The 15,715-nt window shown below is 39.1% G+C and overlaps 2 protein-coding genes and 1 long non-coding RNA gene across 6 annotated transcripts in view; 1 reads left to right on the forward strand and 2 right to left on the reverse strand.

The window, feature by feature from the left end:
- Nucleotides 1–5,567, forward strand: part of RARB (retinoic acid receptor beta) — a 355,682-nt gene extending 350,115 nt beyond the window's left edge. For 2 of the 3 annotated variants that reach the window (XM_037070723.1, XM_037070724.1), the window contains exons 6-8: nt 1,194–1,398; nt 2,221–2,379; nt 4,090–4,535. In XM_037070723.1, the coding sequence (XP_036926618.1) occupies nt 1,194–1,398; nt 2,221–2,379; nt 4,090–4,286 (561 nt within the window). In that variant the 3' untranslated portion in view covers nt 4,287–4,535. Of the gene's footprint in view, nt 1–1,193; nt 1,399–2,220; nt 2,380–4,089 lie in introns of all 3 variants that reach the window. The other variant, XM_037070722.1, reaches the window with a different exon arrangement.
- Nucleotides 2,500–3,215, reverse strand: LOC119004032 (uncharacterized). The gene is made up of 2 exons (XR_005070098.1): nt 2,846–3,215; nt 2,500–2,629 (listed from the first exon to the last, which is right to left on the reverse strand). It is a non-coding gene; the product is annotated as an uncharacterized LOC119004032 (long non-coding RNA).
- A 51-nt stretch (nt 5,568–5,618) lies between the features above and the next one.
- Nucleotides 5,619–15,715, reverse strand: part of TOP2B (DNA topoisomerase II beta) — a 65,377-nt gene continuing 55,280 nt past the window's right edge. For both annotated transcript variants that reach the window (XM_037070721.1, XM_037070720.1), the window contains exons 31-36: nt 14,676–14,880; nt 13,675–13,754; nt 12,464–12,574; nt 9,360–9,482; nt 7,561–7,655; nt 5,619–6,111 (exon numbers count right to left, since the gene is read on the reverse strand). In XM_037070721.1, coding sequence (XP_036926616.1) covers nt 5,944–6,111; nt 7,561–7,655; nt 9,360–9,482; nt 12,464–12,574; nt 13,675–13,754; nt 14,676–14,880 — 782 coding nt within the window. In that variant the 3' untranslated portion in view covers nt 5,619–5,943. The remainder of the gene's footprint in view (nt 6,112–7,560; nt 7,656–9,359; nt 9,483–12,463; nt 12,575–13,674; nt 13,755–14,675; nt 14,881–15,715) is intronic.

Genomic DNA, 15,715 nt, shown 5'->3' on the forward strand with positions numbered 1-15,715 from the left:
GCTCCGAGCCTTTTCAGGGGGAGCAGTGAAGTGCTCCCCGGTTGGTGGGTTCGCAGCGGCTGGCGCAGCTGTGCTCCTGGGTGGGCGAGTGCTCTGGAACGCATGGAGCTCTGTAGCGGCCAGGCTCCGAAGGGTGGTGGAGCACGTGCGGGCTGTCTATACAGAGGAGAGGCGCTTTGGAGTTACTGTGCTCTGAGCGAGCCCCAGAGGCACAGGGCAGTGAGCAGGTGTCTCCTTGGTAGCAGGGGTCCCAGGGTGGCCAGCAGGGCCATACATCGAGGGCATGTCAGGTAGGATTGGGAGACTGTGGCAGGGTGACCCAGACTTCTTGCCTGTAGAAATTCTACCCATACATCTTTCTTGAAACGCTGCCTCTTCTCCATCAGTCTCGTCTTGATTCCTCCTGGCTTTCCTCCTGAACTCCCAGCTTCCTGGGAGCTGTCTCCATAGTTGTCTGTGAAACTGTGTGACAATATTCACTTTACCAAATCATTTGAAAATTGAATGTAGGGCATGTGTAACATTTGATATACATCAGGCATTTATAAATGGTACATATTGTCCTTCCCCCCATTTTTGGTAGGCTGTACGCTCTTAAAAAATAAGAATGATCTTATTCATTTTTTAATCCTTGCCTGAGGACATGCTTTTTGATTTTAGACTGGGGGAAGGGAGACAGAGAGGTACAGAGACATAAATGTGAGAAACATCTATCTGTTTCCTCCTGCACGTGCCCTGACTGGGGACCAAACCCAGAACCTAGGCATGTGTCCTGAGCGGGAATCGAACCTGTGGCCTTTCAGTATAGGGGACACTACAGCCAACTGAGCCACACCAGCCAGGGCTTACTCATTTTTTTTTTTATCCCCAGCACCTGGCATAGCACCTAGGACACAAGTAGGTCCTCAGTAAATGTTTATTTGACTCAACTAAGTTACTTTTAGTCAAACAGATATTTCTCGTGTGCCATTTTTATTCCCTAAAGTAACTTTGAGCCAGTGTTTTGACTTCTATACTGCTAATGAAGGAGCTGGAGGGGACACTCAACATCTGACAGGAGGGCAGAGTGCCCCCTGCGATGCCAGGGCGCCTTGGACATCCTCGGGTTACCTCTGCCCACATCTGACTGCTGCTGTCAGGACTGGCTGGCTCTGATCATCCAACAAATCTGGGTGGTTTTTTTTTTCTTCCAGATTCTTAGAATTTGCACCAGGTATACCCCGGAACAAGACACCATGACTTTCTCAGATGGCCTTACCCTAAATCGGACTCAGATGCACAATGCTGGCTTTGGTCCTCTGACTGACCTTGTGTTCACCTTTGCCAACCAGCTCCTGCCTTTGGAAATGGACGACACGGAAACCGGCCTTCTCAGTGCCATCTGCTTAATCTGTGGAGGTACCGACTGCCCACAACCCCCTAGAACTTACTTACACTTGTCATTTATGGGGCACACTCCATCTCCATTTTGGAGTTATTGTGCTTGGACAAAGATATGCGTGAAGAAAGCCAGGCATGCATGCTTGGGGTTTGTTGCATTTTTCCGCATTGTTATAAATGAAGTAAGTGTGTTTGGGATCCTTCTGCTCTGAAATATCAAAATGCTATCGCTCCAATTGCTATGGGTGTTTGTTTGTTTTTTTTTTAAGGTAGGATCCGACTCTTGTAAAATAAACTGCCTAGGGACACTTTAATGATGATCCAGGGGACCTGCACGCGTTGTTTGCTAATTTAATGGCTGGGAATACAAGTCAGTGGGTTGGCCCCCTACCAGCCCACAGAGGCCTGGGATAGAGTAAGACTTTCTTCTTCGTAGTGACCCCTGCCAGCTCACAGGAGGCTGAGTCAGAAGTGCTTAAAAAGTAACGGCTTTAATTAGGGGGCCGAGTTACCTGACTTTCATAGCCGTCCAGCTCAAGGTTGGTTTTAATTCAGTTCAGTAGTGACACCTCCTGGTCATGAGAAGCAACTCTCGCTGGGACAAAAGTAACCAGCCACCTAAAGGGGCCTTCCACCAACGAAGGGGACAATCATTTTCAAGTGTCACTGCCTAAAGCAGCTGCACGTGTCTTCAAATTTGTGTATGTGATCAAATCATCAAATGAATGAAGTCATAATATAGAGGGAACAAGGAAGAGGGGAAATGGAAGAAACCCTCTCGCCTGGGAGAACTCTTTCCTCCTGACACTAATCATTTAATACTTTATTCCCGGTATCTAGACCGCCAGGACCTTGAAGAACCCACAAAAGTAGATAAGCTACAAGAACCATTGCTGGAAGCACTAAAAATTTATATCAGAAAGAGACGACCCAGCAAGCCTCACATGTTTCCAAAGATCTTAATGAAAATCACAGATCTCCGCAGCATCAGCGCTAAAGGTATGTCTTCCGAGTTGGCACTGGATTCGTGAACTGGAACTTGCGGTTCCGACACGGTTGCTTTTTTAAAGCCCCATGTGTCAATTCAGGATGTTTGACACTAGCTGCCATTTTTTGTTCTTGAATTTATTTCTCACTGAAATCAAAAGGAATCAAAATAATACCTACCCTTAAAAAAAAAACTCAAACTTTTCCCTACTCAATCTTAGATTGTGAGCTTTAAAATTCAGATGACTAAGGATTAGAAAACCTGTTTTCTTTCTTTTTTTTTTTTTTTAAGATTTTATTTATTTTTAGAGGGGAAGGGAAGGAGAGAAATATCAATGTTTGGTTGCTTCTTGTGAGTCCCCTCCTGGGAACTGGCCGGCAACCCAGGCATGTGCCCTGACTGGGAATCGAACCTCGATCGTGTGGTTCGCAGGCCCGCGCTCAATCCACTGAGCTACACCAGCCAGGGCTAGAAAACCTGTTTTCAAGAGAACGTTCTCTGCGACAAGCTTTTTCATTTGCTAGTTTTATACATTTCATTCCGGCTGTAAACTTGACTCCAGGTTTTCCCGAACATGCAAACATCAAGGAAAAGATGAGCAGTACTTAGGCTGATTGTTACTGGTGAAGTTTCTCTCTCCATCAGTGCAGGCGCTGCTCTCTAGCACATAGCCACATTTGCTCCTGAGCACCTCTAAGCAAAGGAGTCCTTGCCTGCCTGAGCGGTGGATCCTGTGCCTAGTGATTTTCGGTTTATGTGGCAATTTGAGCAATTACCGAAGTGCCTAGAGCCCCGCCACAGTTGACTGTTACCACTGGGGTTTTTAGGTGGAGAGAACTCAGGGAGCCATCCCTAGTATCCGATGTTGCCATTCTCCTTCCCCGTTAGCATGCTCTGCCCCTTGGTGAGCCTAGGGACAAATCCCACATTTCCGAGTGCTTAGAAGCACAGTAAACTTGCTTGACAGAATCTCAGTCCTTGATCTCCTAAGAGGCTTCTTCAATGAGATGTTGAGTTCACCCCTAGCCAGGATTATAAGTAGTGGTAACCAGTAGGCACCAATGTTTGACTGTTGTAACTAGGATGTGTTTAATTGTGAAAGCAGGGAGGCTGTTTAACTCCATATGGTCATTTCCTGTAGGTAAGGAGACCGGTGCTAATAGAATTTACTGTGGTTACGGAAATATTCTGTAATCTGCATTGTCCACCACAGTAGCCACAAGCCACAGGTGGCTCCTGAGCACTTGAAATGTGGCTAATGCAATTCAGGCACTGTTCCCTTAATCGTATTTAACAAATTTAAATTTAAATACACATTGGACGGTGCAGTGTTTTGCATTAAGTTGGTAATTGCCACAGTTTATCACTCAAATCACTTCCTCCATTTGTTGGTTACTAGTAGCTTTCAACTGTCTCATTTCCAAGATATACATTCCTTCGGGTCTTTTATCAGGAACTTCTTTGTAAAGTATGTTAAATAAATACACACTGGTATTGTTTCCTGAAACAGATACATGGAATTATCAAATTTAAACATGTCACCATATCACCGCACTTTTCTGTAGATAAAGTAAAAATATTTTAATGTTGTAAAATCAGGGTAGGTTCTGGGACGCATTGGTAGCCCAGTTTTCGCCCTTGTCAAAGCAGATGAAAGTTGATCCCTAGTTATTCAGCTTAACACCTTATCTCTACCAGATTTCTATTATCTCTTTTTAAAGGTGCAGAACGTGTAATTACCTTGAAAATGGAAATTCCTGGATCAATGCCACCTCTCATTCAGGAAATGCTGGAGAATTCTGAAGGACATGAACCCTTGACCCCCAGTTCAAGTGGGAACACAGCCGAGCACAGTCCCAGCATCTCACCCAACTCAGTGGAAAACAGCGGTGTCAGTCAGTCTCCACTGGTGCAATAAGACACTTCCCAGCCACTTCCAACATTCCCCAGTACCTTCAGTTTCGGGATTTCAAATGCAAGAGGAAAACATTTTTACTGCTGCTTAGTTTTTGGACTGAGAATATATTAAAACTCAAGAAGGACCAAGAAGTTTTCGTATGTATCAATATATACTATACTCCTCATCTGTCTAACTTACCTAGAAATACAAACTTTTTAAATTCTAAAAAACAGCCATTTCATGCAACCAGAAACTAGTTAAAAGCTTCTATTTTCCTCTTTGAACACTCAAGATTGCATGGCAAAGACCCAGTCAGAATAATTTTCCCCCGGTTAAGTTTCTAAAGACTTTGTACATACAGAAATATGGCTCTGTTCTTTCTATACTGGATGTTGGTGCTTTCCTTTTGTCTTGCACACTCAAAATAGTCAAGACACCGAGGTTATGATACAGACTACTGTACATGTCCAGCTACGAAATAACTGTCTTGCCTTCACAGAATAACCAAGACACCAAGGTAAGGAAATGGGACTATTGTACAGAATGACAAGATAAGGCTAAAGATATTCTAATTTAGTTAGTATGGAAGCTTGTCCTTGCTCTTTCTGATGCTCTCAAACTGCATCTTTTATTTCATGTTGCCCAGTAAAAGTATACAAATTCACTGTACTAGCAGAAGAGAATTCTGTATCAGTGTAACTGCCAGTTCAGTTAATCAAATGTCATTGTTCAATTGTTAATGTCACTTTAAATTAAAAGTGGTTTATTACTTGTTTAATGACATAACTACACGATTTTTTAAAAAGATACATTTTTACAGTAATGATAGCCTCCAAGGCAGAAACACTTTTCAGTGTTAAGTTTTTGTTTACCTATTCACAAGCCATTAGGGAAATTTCTTGGTATAATTAACAGGCTGGTCTGCCACCTGTACCATGTAACTCTAGTGTCCTTCCTGACTCATGCCTGACATTGGGGTGTTTTCCAGCCTTCTTGTTGCCCAGGGGCGAACACTGACCCTCAACGGCATGGGCAGAGAATATGCATCCTTCGACCTTGTTCAGTCACTATGAAGCAGAGTGAAAACTGTGGTAGAGTGGGTAACAGATACAAGTGTCAGGTTCTTAGTTCTCATTTAAGCACTAGTGGATTTTTTTTGATATATTAGCAAGTCTGTGATGTACTTTCACTGGCTCTGTTTGTACATTGAGATTGTTTAACAATGCTTTCTATGTTCATATACTGTTTACCTTTTTCCATGGAGTCTCCTGGCAAAGAATAAAATATATTTATTTTAAAGGTGTGTGGGAGCTTTCACTACACTTTCATTTTCAGTAAAGAGACAGAGAAAACAGTTCCATTTTTAATGTTTAAAGTTCATTTCAAAAAGCAGGTCTGTAGTCTGCAATCATGACAATTAAAATCTGTGCTAATGCACGGCAGTCTATAACAATACTACAAGCCAATCAGACAGTACATGACATTTCAATGAGTAAAAAAGAGCATAAAACTGTATGTGTAAGAACAAAATGTTAAAAGGCCTACCACATTAATAAAAAACCATCAATTACATTATCACATTAAAATAAGTCAGATGTACAAAAGTCTGAGACAGAAAAGACAAAAAGACAACACAAGTTATCTGTTGAAAAATGTTTCTGTGCTCTTTGGGCACTTAATTAAACATTGCAAAATCAACATCTTCTTCATCATCAGACTCTGCAAAATATTTTACTTCTTTCCTAGCTCGACCGGTCCGTGGCAGAGAAGGTGGTTCAGAAGCGAAGTCTGATGGGAAGATGTCCACATCTGAATCCTGATCAAAAGATGTTTTCTTCGGTTTCTAGAACATTTTTTTAAACAATACATTTAAAACCCCAAAGTTAAGAAAAGGAAAAAAGACTAGTGTTAAAACAAATTCTCATTTCTTATACTTTATTTACATTTGGGAATTATAAATAATGATGCTTTTAAAATTAGAACTATAATGTTAACTTAAGGGTAAGACCAATTACCTAATAATTTTTATGAAAGGAAAAAGGATTAAGTATAATAATAAGTATAATAATTTACCACCTTAGTGACCTCATAATACTTATTTCTTTCAGAATTTACATATCACTCAGCAAATATGCAGACTAGTAAAAATTCACACCGTCTAGTTTGTAAGTACCCACGAGTTCGTGAGGCGAACGAGACTTAGGCACAGTATGGAGTGCACACGGTGTTTATGAAATTGCAGAGAAGATGGACCAAGACGGACCAGGGGTATAGATGTATAGAAGAGGTCAGTGTGAAAAGCAGCATAAGACTAAAACCTCCTATGTTTCTATTTTTTAATGGACTAGACAGAGAAAAAAGAGAGGGGCATTTGATGTGTTTCATTTACCTAAAAGATGCTGTACTCCTAGAGAAGTATCAGACTAATTGGGAAAATTAGCCACAGTCAAATAAATTCAAGTTAAAAAAAAACTGCCCTGATCGAATAAAGAAATACCCTTTATTTGACCTGAAAAAAATATTTTAGACAGGTAGTATATAAGATGGAATACTCTTAAGGAGGCTAATTTATACCACCCTTTCATCCAAGAAATAGTCCTGATTATACAGATCTAGACTTGGATAATTCTTTAAAATTAGGATCTTCATCCTTATAGGACTTGTATATGGTTAAAGCTATTACAAGACATTATATTGGGTTGGCCAAAATGTCCACTTAGATATGTTTCCCCCATAAAATAGAAGGCACATTTTTTATTTTCACCAATAACTTTGGTTTGGATATTTTGAAGATGTTGGCTATCTCTTGCTATTGGCTTCTAGTGGGTAGAAGCCAGGGCTGTTACTTAACACCTTCCAATGCATAAGACAGCCCACAACAAAAAGTATTTGACCAAAATGTCAATAGTACCAAGAAACTTTGCAAACCACCCTTGACACGTCTGATCAGTCTCAGCACCTTCTCCACACACTGTTCAAATCTTTTTTGCATTTCAGTTGTGTTTTTACCTTTCTTGAAATAAAGCATAATATGCTGACAATGTTGCTTATTTTCTTCCATCTTCAATATTAATTTTGACAAGTCTCTATAAATGCACACTGATATGACAGCTGTCACAATACAATCTAACGAAATTGTTTTAAATGAAGTTAAAGACAACAAAGCACTACTACAAACATCCTATGGGGACAAATGAATGAACTTTTCGGCCAACCCAATAATAATAAGCAAATAAACCCGTTACAAATCCTCTAAAACAAAGCTGTGCATCACAAAGACGCTCCTGCTCACCTTGCTTGGTGGTTTGGACGTTTTTCTGCCCGGGTTATAATCGCCTTCATTTTCGGAGCCAGATGCTTTCCTTTTCCTGGCCCCCCGACCTTTACCTTAAAATGATACAAAAGAGAGTTGTTTTCTCCCAAGGTTAAGTGCAATAGAAACAGATAAAAACATGACTTCTTTGGCATGCCCTGATCTCTTAGTTGCAGAAACATCATGTCAGTTCTGTAGCTGACATGACTAAAGCATATTTCACAAATGTAAACTAACTGGAAGGTCCTCATGACAAATTTTAATGACCAAACCCATACTGACCACATAAAAGAAAACATTTGCATTTTACACATGTTGTCCTTGGGCCTGAAAAAAAAATCCCTTAGAAGAGTACTTTTTAAATGTTATGTAATGAAAACAAATTTAGTTTTTAATTAGTCACAGACCAATAATTTTAAAACTATAAATCACTAGAAAAGTAATACATTCTTAACACAAATTATAAAGGTTTAAATCCTTACTCTAAATTTTACTTCTCACACACTAGTAACAACCAACTGCAGACCCCACTAGTGGTAGCGGTATCTTAGAATAAAGCCCCCAAGTGTTAAACAGGAAGCAACTGTCAAACCTATATTCCTTCTCAGACCTAGAATTACCATTTTCCATCTACCTAACTTCTTATTCTCGTCACTGGAGGAGGAAGGGGAAAAGGTAATATTTAAATGTTCTCCACTGCACAGTGATTCCAGTGAGTGAAAGGAAATGGAACTAAATTGCAACTCTAAATTTTTTTTTAAATTTGTAAAAAATATTTATTTATCTTTAGAGGGGAAGGGAAGGAGAGAGGAAGAGAAACATCAATGTATGGTTGCCTCTCATGAGTCCCCTGCCAGGAACTGGCCTGCAACTTAGGCATGTGCCCTGACTGGGAATCGAACCGCGATCTTCTGGTTCGCAGGTCTGCGCTCAATCCACTGAGCTACATACACCAGCCAGGGCAACTCTAAATTTTTAAAAATTCCTTAAGAGCTATGACCAATCAGACATCCCAGATGACCTTGGGATATCACATTTGATCAAATAAATCAACAAAATGGCACTTTTGTATTTACAAAGGTTTCAAACCATGCACACCGTAAGTACTGACCTCCCCAATCACTGGGATTCTTTCAGCCCTGCTATTCTCCCTGTTTCCCGGTAGGTCTGTATTTCCTTATCCTAATCTCCACTTAGAGAAATAAAATAAACACAGTGACAGTATCTGTCAGCTGAATAAAAGGTTGAACAGCTGCCCTTAAAGCAAGTCATGCCTTACACATTTTTTTAAAGCGTCTGTAAGTACCTTCTAGACTCTGAAGGCAAGGAGGGGACACACCAGAGAGAAGAATAGGTGCTGGTGCCCCCGTGGGGCCCTGAGCACAGCCATCACATTTCCAGGGTCAGCAAAAAGCTCTGGGTGAGGATCCTTGGAGCCCTAGCCTGGTCCGGTGGGTGCCACACACTCACCTACATCTTCAGTAACTACTTCTGGTGAGGCCCCCTGCCCCTGTGTGGGGGTCCTCAAACCACTCCTATTTGTGCAAACTGCTTACTTACCTCTTCCTCAATCTCTTGATTTATAAAACAAAGTGACTAGATCAAATTGCTATACTTCCCCCTTTGGATTAATTCAGTACTGATTCTTAGAGACATGGTTTACTGAGGAGTAAAGCAATTTAAAATAGAATAGGTACCCAGTCTCTTTAAACTCAATGAGTAAGAGACTAAATATTTCCCACATGGCGTGTTTGGGGTTATACAAAGATAATCCTCACCTTTTGGTGTTGTAGTCTTCTTTGGAATGCCAAATTCTGAATCCGAGTCAGAGTTGATAGTCTCTACTTTCTTCTGTTTGGGGGTTCTCTTAGGCTTAGGGGTTGCATCCGAAGATGGTTTTCCTATTAAGCAAATTTCCATTGCTTAGATCAATGTAATATACTTACCAACAAACCAAGCTGAAGTGAATCGTAATGGAATTCCCTACAGCTGATATGAAACTGAGTAGCGTTAAGTAATAACATATTTTCTCCACACTTAGTGCCAATGTAAAGGCAAACAATTTCTCACAAGTGATACAATGTTTTTTATTTAATTATGCATAATTTGCCTATTGACAATTCAAGTGAGATGTTTTGAATAAGGGACATTAAAATGAATTAAGCAGGAACTTTTAAAAAGCATAAAAATACAGTCAAGACAAAAAACATATTTGACTTATTAATTATAACCCAAGTATAACCATACGTTAAGTTCTAACTTTTAAAATATTTTAGAGAAATCACCCCATTTTTATGGGACCCTCAAATACAAAGGATAGAATTCAGTTCGCTTTCATTGAGTTGATATTCAGACTTGACACTTGTGTAGGAAGAAGTATGAAAATTCTAAAAAGAGAGCAATAGACCCATGGCCTTTGTTTTGATGAATTTGGTTTTAAAAATAGGCCTTGTTTTTCAGCTTCATTTGTAGTCTACGTGAAAACTGATTATCACTAATCATTTGTGTGATTAGTAAAACCTAACTTAAAAAAATTACTGAGTTAACCACGGGCTTTTCTACCTAAAAAAAAAGATCCACACTAAGTCTATGGGAAGTATACCCCCAGCCCCAATGAGATGCTAGCACCAGGCCCTTGTTACAGCAACAGGAGGAGCCCACAGCTCCATGGCCGTGGCAGCCACAGATACTGTGGCTTTCTCCCCCCAAGTCTCATGCTGAAATCGACCACGAGAGCCTCAGCCAGTGCAGTCCTAGCAGAAATGCGGGCTTGGCACAGCAGGGTGTTCTAGGGACCACTTTTTCCCCTGGAAGAGTTTCCAGGCTTGCAGTGTTAGGTGGTGCTTTCAACTCTGCTGGGCAAACATTAGGTCAGATATCTGAGTACTATAAGCACTCCTTTTGCTGTAAACTTATCGGAGCTACAGAATTTAACTTGTATAATAATTTTTGTAATTTGGAGTTAACATACATGATCCCTCAGAAGGACATGATGCACCCTCTCCTTGAAATGATGTTTTGTGGGAACTGTACTTCTGTAGGAAGGGTGAGGGCTTGCTGGGGTCCCTGGAATGACACCACGTAGATGTCACCCAGTCCACTGACACAAGGCTAGTTCAACAACTGGTGGTCACAACCAAATAGGACAGTGGGACAAGCTATCTTTTCTTTTACATCTTTACCTAAGGATATATTTATTGATTTTAGAGAGAGAGGAAAGGAGACGGGAAGAGAGAAACACTGGTTGCCTCCTGTATGTGCCCTCACCAGGGATTGAAACCCACAACCTGGACCAAACCCACAACCTTTTGGTGTATGGGACGACACTCCAACTAACTTCGCTACCCAGCCAGGGCTATCCTCTCCTTTTAGTTAAGGCTAAACTGACTCTTTAAGTTAAACAGGAGTGAATAGCTTGATGAAGGAAACAGGTTGATCAGCTGAAAGAACTAATAAGACTGTCACGTTATCGGGGTAGTTATAGCATGCTAATATGAAGATCAAAAAAAAGGGAAATTATAGAGCCTGTCTTGATTTTGAGTTCCCCAGAAGCAGACCCAGCCTTATGCTACAACAAAGACTCAAGAGTTAACTTGGGAGGTAAAAGAAATACAAAAATGAGATGAAGAGAGGGCAGCCAGTAGTGGGTGAGTTGTATCAAGCCTGTCATCAATGTGGGAGCTTAACCCCACGAGGAGTCTCTTGGAGCCAGTATGAAAAACATATCCTAGGGGGCAAGAGCTCCAAACTATTTGCAGACCAGCTTCCCTCCATCACTGGTAGAAGGTGGCCGGGGAGTAGAAAAACGTTAATATTCCACCAATAGCAACGAAGAGAAGGTTCCGGGGCAAAGAAGTATAGACACTGGCCCGTGAACACTGATGTAGTAAAGGCAAGAGGATGCAGGCAGAGTGCCAACGTGCTGGCTAGAGAGGCTCCTGGAGCCAAGTGCTTTCTCACCTCGATCTTAGAGCATTCAGAGTAAGTGGGGACTTTTATTGTTGTGTGTCTACAACTTTTATTGTTGTGTGTCTACAATGGTATTGTCTACTGTGCATCTTTAAGATCCTAAAGGGACAGTCCATACTATTTGCTTACTTGCTGTGTAAGTAACAATTACCTTTGGAACACAAAGCACTATTACTTACCTCCTTCAAATACACCAAGGTATGTATATACTGCTGTACTAGTAACAGATCCATGATGCAACTGAGTGTTTTATAGATAATCTGAGGCTATGGAAAAGAAAGATGCTATCTACATGACTCAAAAAGAAAGAGGCCCTGGCTGGTGTGGCTCAGTGGATCGGGCACTGGCCTGCAGGTGGAAAGGTTGCCGGTTCGATTCCCAGTCAGGGCAAATGCCTGGGTTGTGGGCCAGGTCCCCAGTTGGGGACGTGCAAGAGGCAGTCGATCAATGTTTCTCTCACACATCAATACTTTTTTCCCCTCCTTTCCCCTGTCTAAATAAATAAATAAAATCTTTCTCAAAAAAAGGAAAAGAAGACTCCCAAAAGAACTGACCAATCATTCCACATGAATTAAGGCATGACCTACATAGCTAATACAATCAGGCTACTAGTAAAATAAAAAATTTGAATCTACTCTACAACCTAACAACTACAGGACAGCTTTACTATCTTTAGTTTTAATGCATGGGTTATATTATAATTACAGCTTTAAAATGAGGTCTTATAATCATTTTAATAATCACCTCACATGGTTAGAAAACAAGAGGGATTCTCTTTACACACATTTCTACTTTATAACTCTTTTCTCGTACAGTCCTAGTGCAACTAGTTCCAAATTATATGAATTTCCTGAGTGTTAACTATCACTACATGGTTTATGCAATGCTCACAAAATCAAATATAAGTACATACCCTTTTTAGCAGCTACTGTTTTACTTGGAACTTTATCTGTTTGTTTCAGACCAAATGATGGTGAAAATACAGAAGCAGAATCTTCTTCATTACTGTCAAATTTAGCTGAATCTAAAAATTACAAAGCTTTTTTTCAGTAAAGAGACTCTGTAAGGACCACTTAATAGATAAACTTTGATTCTTTTTACTGATGACTTCTCTTTAGCTAGATAATTGATCTTACAAGTTTCTATTTTGTGATCTTATAATCCACAATATACAAACAGCTGAAAATAAAAAATATAACAATGTTATATTTCAAAAAAACTCTTGTAAAACAGTATAGAAATGCATAGAATAATGAATTTTTAATAGTTCCAAGTGCTAATCATTTATAAGTTAACTGACCAATTCAAAAATACTGATGATTTATTTTACAGAGATATGAAAAGGCTCTCAATGTGATTATTTTAGTATCAGTATTCATCTTTTTAAATCAATGTTAAATCAATGACAATTTATTTAAAAGGCATGTAGGCTTACTTTCGCATTCAAATTAATTAAATTAATCAATTTCTCCTTCCATTCCTCCCTCTCTGACACCAAAATAGGGACTCTTACTCTTAAAATATCTATCTAACTGTTCTGACATGCTGTCAATATGCATATCTATCTACACACAGAGAATGTACCAGACCCATGTATATCTGTATGTATGTGTGTGTTAAAAAGGTCAAGACAGTCAATTCAATCTAATCAGATTGTTTTGACCTTAAAAATGCCACACACAGAAATACAGGAAATAAAAACATACATTCTGATTACACTGGCTTCTATGAAAGCTTTAGTCTGTCAGCCACTAGGATTTAGTAGAACAAATCTGCATATTGCCACCCTTGTAACTTAAAAATATGTCATACATATATTCATGTTGCCATGAAAATCAGATTTCAATCTTCCAAAATTTCTTTCTATAGTTTTTCACTCATTAAAACACTACCCCACACCCACACTCCCTACACCCACACAGGGCAGTCAACATCTGCCTGCCCACCTAAATGCTTCTGTAATGCCTATTTTGACCAAGCAGTTGGGAATCACCTCAGGAAAAGTAAACCTTATTACATTGAGGAAAATGTAAAAAGAAGGTAAGGTATCCACTCATAAAAACATCCTGAAGTTAACTCATAGCAATAATATAAATAACCAATCAAAAGACTCAATGAGCATACCATCTTCTGACTTCTGAGAGTATGAAGGAAATGAGAAGAGATTCCCAAAATCCTGACTTTTTTTGTCAAGTGAAGATTTTCTATTAGAAAGAAAAATTAAAGACCACAATATAATTTAAATATCTGTTTCAACCTTGAAATAACCAAGATAAATAACCTTGATAAATTATACATAATATGTACTGTAGGATTATAATCACCGAACAAAATCTTGTTCTTTCATTTGTTTCTGTTAGAGCAGCCAAAAGTTTTTCCGCTCTGATACGTACAGGTGTGTGCACATTCACACAGATGCCAGACGGACCAATGACTTAATGTAAGAGAATGGGAACTGAGTGGAGGTTCAGTTATTCAAAATATCACTAAATTAAGTTTTATGATTGATAGAACCATTCCAGAATTTAACATTAGTAAATTATTGGCAAAAATCCAAGGAGAAAGTCAGACTCTCCATTAGAGTTGGCAAAAGTCCTATTTTTAATCCTAGACTGCATGTGGCAAAATACTTTATAATAGGTGGCAAAATATTTTCTTAAAAATTTTAAAAGTTCACATACTTCACATCCTACATGTCAGTGTCCACACTCATCAGAGGCAAGACAAGTCAATCAAAGCCAAAGCTAGGAAAGAAAACGAAACTGCCCATTTCTAAAGAGTAATTAATTTCTCTCTGAACCAAGGATCGTCAAACTATGTCCCACGGGCCTCCTACCTATTTTTGTACATCAAGTTTTACTGAAACACAACTACTTTAGTTTTTTTACAGTTGTTTATGGCTCTCTTATGGCCTACAAAACCTAAAATATTTGTTATTGAGCCCTTTATGGAAAAAATTTTGCCAACTCATGTTCTAAAGTATAGCAACAGTTATGTAAACACCTGCAACATTAACCAAATTTATAGCTTCATATGCAAGGCCTTACTTAGACTAACAATTTCTTAGAGAGAGCCTAATCAACTAACTCCACCATGTAACTGAACACAGTTACTTCCTTACTCACTCTGGAGTAGCTTTTGATTTGCCTGGTGAAAATGTATATTCGTCTTTATCCAGGCCATCTGAAGGAACATACTCATCATCCCCGTCATTTGTTACGGGGGATGCTTTGACTTTCAGTTCCTCTAAATCATTATTGTCGTCGTCGTCATCATCAGCATCATCATCCTCTTCTTCTGAGAAATCAAATGTGTACTTAGGCCTCTCCGCTAGGAGAAAAGCGGAAGAATGTTAAAATAAAATCCAGCTTTATCCACATGGCATATTATGAAGAATAATGCATTTGAAAAATATTCCACCTATCTCTGAAAACACTCAAGAGAAAATAAAAGACAATCATTTAGAGAATGAAAGGCAACAACTTTAGCCTCAGTTATTGTGATGGTGTTAACACCTATCTTGTGCTTCCCAGAAGGCTATGGGGTAATGCTGCATATGTTAGGAAAGCATAAACTGATAAGATTATTAGCATGTTGCCTGTCACACTTAAATAGTACTTAGGAAAGCAGTCTTATCACCACTGTAAAAGTGACTACAAATATAAGATTTCCCATGTATGCAATTACAAATGCAAATTTGACAGGTCTTTAAAAAGTGCTAATCTTTCTCTTAACCTTTTGCATAAAAATTATCTTCTATTCATAGTAGTTCCAAAATAACAGAGTGATTTTTCAGATGAATGAGAAAAATAGCAGTAAGTCCTCAATATATTAGCAAGACAGTAATTTAATATAATGTATAAAGAAAGATATCAACTATGGGGGAAGGCACCCTGGTATAATACAAATAAGTGTTACTATAATTTCTAGCATGTGCTATAAAATAAAATTTTAAAATCGTTTGGATGCTATATGTTTTTACTTCATTCCTGATACATGGAATGGTTTTGAAGCATTCACTTTTTATGTAAATTAAGTTACATATGTTAAAGATTCATATATATTGTACTACCTGTGCACATTATAAAAAGAAATTGAATTACTCTGTGATTAGAGAACCAAAGAACTTAAGGCCTGACATATAATTTGACAAGTATCTCCCAGA

This window comes from Sturnira hondurensis, unplaced genomic scaffold, assembly GCF_014824575.4.
Source record: "Sturnira hondurensis isolate 20B ecotype Veracruz unplaced genomic scaffold, ASM1482457v3 Scaffold0019006, whole genome shotgun sequence".
Lineage (NCBI taxonomy): Eukaryota > Metazoa > Chordata > Mammalia > Chiroptera > Phyllostomidae > Sturnira > Sturnira hondurensis.